Source organism: Emys orbicularis, chromosome 3, assembly GCF_028017835.1.
Source record: "Emys orbicularis isolate rEmyOrb1 chromosome 3, rEmyOrb1.hap1, whole genome shotgun sequence".
NCBI classification, from domain to species: Eukaryota; Metazoa; Chordata; order Testudines; family Emydidae; genus Emys; species Emys orbicularis.
In genome coordinates this window covers 164296440-164306137 of record NC_088685.1, presented here as the reverse complement: position 1 = coordinate 164306137, position 9698 = coordinate 164296440, and the positions used below count along the sequence as shown (strand labels likewise).

The 9698-nt window shown below is 42.3% G+C and overlaps 1 protein-coding gene across 1 annotated transcript in view; it reads left to right on the top strand.

The window, feature by feature from the left end:
* Positions 1-5182: 5182 nt before the first annotated feature.
* The window catches only part of DISP1 (dispatched RND transporter family member 1), a 52304-nt gene continuing 47788 nt past the window's right edge, over positions 5183-9698 (top strand). Inside the window, exon 1 of the mRNA XM_065401592.1 lies at positions 5183-5722. Within this exon, the coding sequence (XP_065257664.1) occupies positions 5214-5722 (509 nt within the window). The 5' untranslated portion in view covers positions 5183-5213. The remainder of the gene's footprint in view (positions 5723-9698) is intronic.

Sequence of the window (9698 nt, the reverse complement as noted above, 5' to 3'; positions counted from 1 at the left end):
ATTAGGATACTGTAATACGTTATTCTTACCTTCTACTTGCTATGTAACTTCCTGTACCTTTTAAAAACCTAATGAATTTTGAATAAAGAACAGAATAGTTCAGTGAAGTTTTCAATTAGACTCTGTATAATAAGCTAATTGAAACAAAATTCAAACTTCTTGTTGGTACTCTCTTGACAAGTGCTTTTTAGTTTATATAAAAGCACAAGATACATCATCAAACCTAATGAATAGAAACAAACCCAACTCTTATTTTGTTTTATGACCCTTATATTACATTGACCTCTCTCCAGTTCTGATCCAGCAAAGCACTTAGGCTTGTGAGGTAGTCAGTCCCATTTACTTGAATGAGGCTAATATGCTTCAAGATAAACAGGTGCTTAACTGCATTGCTGGAAGACTCCATGAAAACTGACAAAACTAAAGTTTCTGGTGCCTTAAAGGAAAGAATACATCAGCTTCATCTGTCAGAATCCTCATCTCTTGAAATAGTTCACAAGTAGTCTGGTCTCCAAGAGAGGTGCTTGAACAAATACTGAGCTGCATCAAATCTTATATACCACCTTGTGGAAGATGGCAGTCTATAATGTGATGTGACCTGACCCAAATCAAACAGCTTCTAAACAACTCTTTCTGAAGATTGTCTCTGAATTTCCACATGAAGAGATTTCTAACATTCAAGCAGAGACAGCATCTATTTAGAATACCATTTCATCTGGTCTTCACAGAAGATGTTAAACTGATGCCCCTTTGCGTGTTTTTAGTGGAGGCTGAAGATTCCCAGGGCATTGCCCAGTAGTAGAAGTAGTGGATAAATGTGATGTCCAAAGCTGGTGTTCCCTTAACACTAATAAGAGGACCTAATTTCCAAGACCATGTATGGACTACTGTATATACAGTAGCCACTCCATTTATCAGTAAGCGTTGTGTATGTACATTTAACAGTTTCTTCTTAAATCATTTTGAAATATGATTTATTAAAATACTATAATTTTAGTAAATATTTAAGCACTTGCATGGTGCTTTTTATCTGTATATTTCAAATTGCTTTACAATCAAGTAAACATCATCCCAATTTTTCTACAAATAGGGAAACTGAGTCACAAAGCTCAAATGGCTTGCCCAAGGGTGCACAGTGAATCAGTAGAAGAAATTATCTTAGGTCTCTTGAATTCCAGTTCTGTACTGAATCCATGGGATTTACATGCTTTTAAACAATGTGATACTTCCTCAATAATATAGAGCAGCCATTATGTAATATTTCCTATAGAGACCAACTTCCAAACCACTTTGAATGTATTTTCATAGCCATTCATCTGGAATAGTTATTAGTGACATCACATAAAGACTTATTTCTTCATCTTTTCAGACTTGATTTAAAATGACCATGATGCTGACAAAGATTCTACATGAACTGGTTATCCAGTATGATTATAGATGTTGTGGTACTTAACTGCTACAAAATGTACCACACAAAATCACAGTTCTCAAAGAAGTGTTGTTACATTCATTGGTATATGCTACAAATGTGTTGCACTTTAAGACCAAAAACCAACCGCTCTCATCCTGCTGAAGTGTATGGGCATCTGGTATTCTTGCACACCTCGTTGTATTATTGATAGCACTAGTAAATACTTTAGAACTCCTGTAAGCCAATCAAAGGTACAATTTCCTCATACAATGATACTCATGCACTGTAATTTCCTGTTCAGAACTAATTATTAATGTCATCCTGCAGCATATCAATCCTATCCATGAATGAGCAAATATAAGCAGACAAAAATTCCTAAAATGCGGCCAGACAACTCAATAAGAGCTTTCTTTTTCTGGATGTTGAGCTATGTCCCCTTTAGCAGCCTCTTTTTGAAGCTACCATGCAGCTCGGGAGAAAACCAGGCTGTTTAAACACAGCAGTGTTTCATATAACTAATGTCTTTTCACACTGAGACAAGCTTTAGCAGCCACTTGAATTTACTCTTCTATGCTTGGTGAAAAGTTTTTTAAAAGGCTTGACTTGTTCGGAGCAGGGGAGGGAATATTCAGAAAGAATTTGAGGAATTGGACCTTTGAGAAAATACTCCTATTTAGCAAATGTGTTGGTTGTCATATTCTGACTAGTTACTATTTAGAGTTAACGTCACAAAGAATCTGGCTCTGCATATGATCTCTAACAAATAGCATTGGGTGCATTATCAGAGGTTACATTTTCCTTTAGTTTTAGAAGTTGAGGATTGGGAAGGATAACATCTGAGACACAGCACCAGGGGTTGCCATGGGCAGCATTCCATTGTGCAAAAGCACTTTCTGCTTGATATTAGTTGTTAAACCCATTGAATAGCTCAGCTGGCTGAACATTCTTAGCACTCTAAATGCTCAGTGGCAGTATAGGAGAAGAAAACAAGTTAAACTTGCTTGCTTATCTTTCATTGTTATGTCTTCCTGCAAAGTCTAAGGCTATGTCTACACTAGAGACCTTAGAGCGGCACAGCTGTACCATGCAGCTACACCTCTGTAAGATCTGTAAGTCACTCTGTGCCAACGGGAAACAGCTCTCCCATCAACATGGGCAGGGGGTATCATAGGCTCGGGGAGGCTGTGCCTCCCCAAACAGCCTGGCATGACCCCGCCCACGCTCCACCCCCAAATGCCCTCCTGCAGATCCCAGTGCTCTTCTGTGGCCCAGGCTGGCTGGGGCTGGGGTGGGCTGGTCTGCCTGCTGCTGGGACTCAGAGAGGCTTGGACCGTGCCACCTGGCGCTGGGGGTGCTGTGGCCACGCCGTCCAGGGCTAAGACTGGGGGCTGCCGTGGGGTGCTCTGGGCTCCTGCGTGGGAAGAGGGTAGAAGAGGAAGGAGAGGGACAGGGCCTCGGGCAGAAGGAGAGGGGCTGGGGACTAGCCTCCCCCAACGGCCATTTCACCGGCCTCCCATGCCTGTCGACATAATTAAACCGACATGAGTGGTAGTGGAGACATGGCCTCAGACCAGTAAGTTACTACTCGCACTTAACACCTGTCAGACTATTAATCTTACATTTTAATGTTGCATTTAATCAATGCTAACATGGTTTTAATGACCTGATTTATCTTATTTTTAAAAGTATGAGGGAATTATTCTTAACAGTATTTTATTCTCACCCTTCTTACACACACACACAAACACACACACACACACACACACACACACACACACACGAATCTACAAAGGTAACTTGTGAAACAAAGTCCTATCCTGGCTAGGTGTGGTATTTGAAGACCTTTTTGTTTTGTTTTTTAAAATTATCCAAATAATCTTCTCATGCCTTCTTTCAAATCTTAAAACAAAATTATAGTTAAAAAGAGAGAGGCAGATTAGCTGTTGCTGGCACCTTAGACTCTCATTGGCTTTCAGCCACCCTCTCTCAATCGCCGCTCCAGTGTACGTAACTATGACCTATTTACGGTGTGTGTACAGCACAAAATCATCTGTAAGAAAACCTTTGTCTTTAGTACCTTTCTTCACTGTTTAAGCTAATGCTTCCACCACAGTGCACATTCTAATTGTCTTCAGGATTGCTGCTGCTAAGAAGGGTGAGTTCCTCAATTGGCTCAGTGGAAAATAACTTAAGCCTGGGATTTTGTCATACTTTAATTTCTTAAAATTGAAGTTTTGGAAAGCATGTTGAGTGTGCTAGATATTCCTAGTCTAACCGTACGGTTTGTGCTGCTATTATGCATTATCTCAAATATCTACAGAGACTTCTAGGTGGCAAACTAAAGTGTTTTGATTTCTTTAAATAACCTTTAAAAAGAATCTCTTCAAAATATTTATAAGCTTGGTTTTCAATGGCTAGTGGTTGATGTGAGGGGAGGGCAGAAACTGTAACCACCACGTTGATTACTGCTAAATGCTGGCTGCCGTGCAGCCCTGTCTCTCTCACTAACTGTTAAAAAGGTGTCAGCAAACTGCAGTGGACGCTTTTGATGGTTACTTTTAGTTTACATTGAAGTCTGTTTTTATAAATAGTACTTTTTCAGTTAGTCTTTATACTGACCGAAGTGAACTTTTTCCAGCCAGCTCTAGGGTGCACCACTGCTTCTCAACCACAAGCTGGCTGTAAACCAGAGGCAGCCAACAGTGTGTGTTCGTTTGAATTATACATTTTGGTCTGGTGTCACTTTTAACTTTGGGTTTTGGTTGAACGAGTAAAAGGCCTTTGAAACAGACACACAGCTGCCTATGGCTCACTTCCATTCCCTTCCTGCTGATGCCCTTTTTTTTAGAGAGAGCTCATCCTGCTCTCTGCCTGTTGTCTGTATGCAATGTAGCTCCCTGAATGGGAGGCAGGATTTGGGGAGCCCAGAGTCCAGCTCTTGAAGGACTATCTGTGCACTCATCTGCAGGGATATTTGGAAGGCATGTTGGGGCTGGCAGTAAGAAGACTGCACAGATCCACAGACCGTGGCCTTCCATGAAGCCGGCCGTAGAGACTACAACATCCCTAAGAGCCCACTTGCAAAAAGGATTCAATCTTCACCTTTTGCTTTAGAAAACTTTAACCTCCTGGCTCCCAGCTAAGAGGCTGATGGTTTGAGCTGTTTCCTGCTGAATTGCCTGAGGCTTTGTGCCTGTGGTTGCTACATACCACTTTGAAGACAGTTGTTTTCTTATTTAGTCAAGAGTGGAAGTTGGATAAAATCAACTTTAGACCCCGTCTCTTATGTGGTATTTATTGTAATCTTATTATCAGGCTTTAACTTTTTGTCTCATTTATTCTGTTGCCCAGCTTAATCATTTCCACTGATGTAATAATCAGTTTTTTTAAAATATAAGATCTCCTTTTCAAAGAGGTTGTCCTTGATTCTTGGAGAGAAGCTTATTTTGCCATTGAAGAAATGTACAGCAATGATGTACTCTGCATGGAGAAACAAAAGCATGTACTGAAGTACTTTGCTAACTCGGTGCTTTAGGCCTCAACAATACAGTTAGATCCACTGACGGACCCTTATGCCTGCAGAAAGCCCATGCTGTTTAATGTAGGCAAGGGTCCACCTACTCTTGGATCTAGTTGTATGGATTGGGGCCTATATGGAGATCTAGGTTCAGGACTAGGGTCTTACCATTTTCAATGTAAACTGTTTTGAATTTTTGAACACTGGAAAAAATTATGCCACCTGCTAAATTTGGTTTATTTAATTTTCTCTAGGAATACTGCAGATCCATCGAACAGTCGGAGTATGGCTATGAACAATGGCAATAATGATTTTGTGGTCCTGAGTAATGGCAGCATCCTCTCCAGTGCTACCAGTCCCAGCATCCTTTCAGCTACTGATGGAGGCATTGCAGCCCAACATCTCCCCTCCAAGGAAGCACCAAGAGCAAAAGTGAGTCCAAATGGATGCCTGCAACTTAATGGTACAATCAAACCATCCTTTCTGCCTTTAGACAACCAAAGAACTCAACAGATGTTGACACAATGCTGCCACCCTTGCCCATACCATCATCCTTTAAGTAGCCATAATAAACAGCAAGAATGTCATTCACTGGCTGGGAGCACAGCACCATCTCCTATGACTTCCTGCTGCCTGCAGCCACATACTGAATATTCAACATCTATCTGCCAAAAACATACACCTATGTATCAGACCACCTGCTGCCTTCAACACTCCCCATCATTCTGCCTTCATCATCCATGGCCTGACCATTTTCAACATCAGTCTGTTCAACAACATGTAACCAGTGTAAGGTGAGTGGAATGAATTTTCAATGGTGTTCAATATGCAACTAATTCTACATGTATTCCATTTTACTTTTTACAAAAATAAGAAAAGGTCAAAAAGAAGAGTGAGTTAAATCTTTTATACATATTGTTTTGCAGACAATAATAAAATCTGAGGCGTACCCCCACTTAAATGCATGCAAACTGTGAGGACGATATACTTTATCTTAATAATTTCACTATTTGAATTTGAGGGTTTACTGTTCAGGGGGAACTAATTCATGTCAAGAACATGTATGTAGTGTAGGAAAGCTTCCCTTTTTTCTTCCCACAAAGACATATCCTCCTTGGAGTTGTTTGGGTCATCTGGAAGTCATGCAGTTCTTCCTGTTAATTAGCTGTCACTTACAGCTTTCAAAACTCCATGATAAAAGCTACTTCTCATTGCTAGATTTCAGAGTAGCAGCCGTGTTAGTCTGTATCCGCAAAAAGAACAGGAGTGCTTGTGGCACCTTAGAGACTAACAAATTTATTAGAGCATAAGCTTTTGTGGGCTACAGCCCACTTCTTCGGATGCATATAGAATGGAACATATATTGAGAGATATATATCTAAATATAAATTTGTTAGTCTCTAAGGTGCCACAAGTACTCCTGTTCTTTTCTCATTGCTAGTCAGCTCTTCGGCTTCTAGGAGAGCAAATAGTGATAGTTTTAGCTGAATTGTGAGAATTATGCAACCAGCTGAGAAGATCACAGATAGCAAATGGGCTGGAATCTTTCATTCAGTATTTCTGTAATTATCTGATTTTTTGGATCCCAAAGTGAGACTCATTCATCTACCAGACAGTTAGGGGTTGTCTACACTACCAAGTTTTGCTGACAAAACTTATGTCGACACCCAAAAGTTGACAAAACAAAAATCGACGAAGGGTGTTCACACTTGCTCCCTCTGTCGACAGATCATGTCCACATTGAGGACACCATCATTGACAGGGTGAGCAATGCACCGTGGGTATGTATCCCACAGTGCAGTGTTGTGGGAAGGAAGAGCTGATCGCTGCTCATTTTGGGATTCTCTCCGAGTTCTCCCACAGCCCCCTCAGCTGCCGAGAGCAGCATCATGAGTAGCTCTGTGAGCTCTCCGTGCTGAGCAATGGCAAAGCAGCACAGCAGTCTGTCCCCCTCCCCCTGCAGCAGCAGTCTGCCTGCTGCTGTGTTCCTAGTGCAGGGCAGAACAGGCATTCCAATGATTTGCTCTTTGTTCCCCAAACGGAGCAGCACACAGATTCTTTCCCGGAGCTTGGAAAGGGGAGGGGTGCATGCCTGCAGGGCAGAAAAGATCAAAACACTGAGCAGAGCAATCAGGGCAAGCATTGTGGGATACTGGTGGAAGCCAGTTCTGTCCACAAAACAAACAGCAGTGTCTACACTGGCTCTTTGTCGACAATAAAGGGAGGTGAAAAGAAAAAAGTCTCTCATAGGCAGGGCCGACTTTAGGCCGATTGGCCCGATTCCCCGGAATCGGGCCCCGCACTCACCCCAGCGGCGGTCGTCTTCGGGGGGCCCCGCGACCCCGGCCGGAGCGCCGACCAGCCCCGCGACCCCGGCCGGAGCGCCGGCCGGGCCCCGGGCAGACCCACAGCCCAGCGACCCCGGCCGGAGCGCCGACCGGAGCGCGGCAAGACGCGCGGCCCCCCAGCCGGCAATCCGAAGTGCCGCCCCAGGAATCGGGCCCCGCACTTGCTAAAGCCAGCCCTGCTCATAGGGGTGGAAGTTTTTTGTCACCAAAACTGGGCGTTTTTTGCAACAAAAGTCCCATTGTAGTGTGTATGCTCTTACTGTTTTGTCGCCAAAAGGCAGTTTTTGGCAACAAAACTTGCCAGTGTAGACAAGCCCTAAGCCTCCTAATTCAATCAATTCGAGGTTTGTTACACTTTATCTAGATCAGTGGTTCCCAAACTGGGGTTCGTGAACCCCTGGGGGTTCGCGAAATGTTACAGGGGGTTCTCAGGGGAAAAAATTCCCTAATGGCAGAAAGAGCTGTCTCTAGGGACCCTGGGCAGCCTGGGGCCAGCAGCCCGGAGCCCCTGGACTTCCAAGAGCTAAGCAGATCAAAGCAAGCATATTTATCACACTGAGGAGATTTAAACTTCAAGAGTCCTTATAAGAAATGGAAAGGGAGGTGGATATTTTTTGCTGTTTTTAAAATTAAATAGGTAGCTAGTATTGTTTTTAAAATTATTATGAAGAACAGGTTTAAGCTTTGTTGTAACGTGCATTGTTTGCCTGGACTGCTCAAGACCTGAATGCTTGTGTAGGAGGAACTCTTTGAGTTGGTTTCTTAAATACCTTCATTCTTTCACATCTGATACTCCTTGATGAAACATAGGAGCCTTGTCTTATAACAGGCTTATTCAAAGTGATACAAGCTACGAAAGTGAGATCTTGCCATTTTCATAATGTAATAAAAATACTGTAATGATAAATAAGTAATAATAAATAGTGTGTAATAAACATGTCATAAAACAAATTTTATATTTCCAAGATCACTGCTTTTATAATTTATACCCAGGTAAAGGAGAAAATCCCTGGAAATAGTCATTTTTAGGAGGGGGTTTGCGAGACTTGACATTTTAGTGAAAGGGGTTCACAGGTTATTAAAGTTTGGGAACCACTGATCTAGATAGCGGCTATTAAAATTACAGCAGTTTCTTCAGGACTCTTTTTCTTCAAAGCACAGCTCCTGCTGCTGTCAGTTGCAACTGTCAGTAATCAGCAGTTTTGTGACTCAGGCTCCACCTGTCTCAAATTGGGCACCCTGAAAATGAGGAAAAGCCAAACTTTTCACATGTTAAGTGACTTGCAAATCATCACAGAGGAACTTTGTAGAGTGAGGGATAGACGCCTGTTTTCAGAGTAGAATCACACATTTTGGAGCAAATCGTATTCGTTCCTTCATAGCTATAGAGCGCCACAGACACAGATGAAAGATTGCTGAATTGGGTGAAGACTACAGGATTTAGGGAACCCAGTTTATCACTTTAATTTCCTGAATCTCACTGTAGATCAGTGGTTCCCAACCTTGATTAAAAGCTGTTTTCTTGGGGTGGTGGAAAACTATCCAGCCTTCCTGGATGTGAAGAAAACTTTGCAAATATAAATAGCTCCAGCAGTGAAACTTATTACATTTATTATAGGCAGACCTGGCAAAGACTTCAATAGTTAAAGTTACCTAATAGTTTCCATTATAAGACCCTATTTTCAATTTTTTAATAACATTGTCAGACTATTCAGCTTGAAATTCTCAATGTTTGGTGTCTGCCTCAGGCTGAATTTTTGTTTGTTTGTTTGTTTTTTGTTTTTGAGAAATTTCAACAAAAATGGTTCAGCCATTTCTGCCAGTGAGGTTTGGGAAGAAAATGTTTCACTAACATTAAATTCTTACAACTATTTGACAAGCATCTCCATGCTTTAGAGGAGGCACTTGCAATTTACCAGATGGGTTCACCCTAGGGTCAGAGAGGTGGCTTTTCTTGTCCCTGTGAAAAGCCACTCAATTTGGCTCAGCTCTAATACTTCGGGGTTGGGGGGGGAGAGGAATTACCATGTGTCCATGCTCAGTAGAGGCTTGTTAGAGTCTGGAAACTAGATTTTTAGTGGATTCCATCTGGATTGTGGGTGATCTTGTTGCACGGCTAAAAAGGACTTCCCTTGCAATTGCTCCTCCCAGTTGCCGGGGTCCACTGTCACTGGGCATCAAAACTGACAGCAAGGAGACCATCTTTCTTGTGCTCTCAATGTTAGCCCTTGTTGGAGCCCAGATGTAGAAAGCCAGGAGGAAGTTTCTGGTGGAGTGGAAGGGGTGTGGAGACCGGGGCAGAACATTCCCTCTCCAGAACAGAACCCAGGATTTCTGAGTCCCAATAGTACTCTACTGTCTAGCAAACAGTTATGCACTGGCAGAGTGTCTGGGTAGTCCCCCCTCCACAGCTGATCAATAT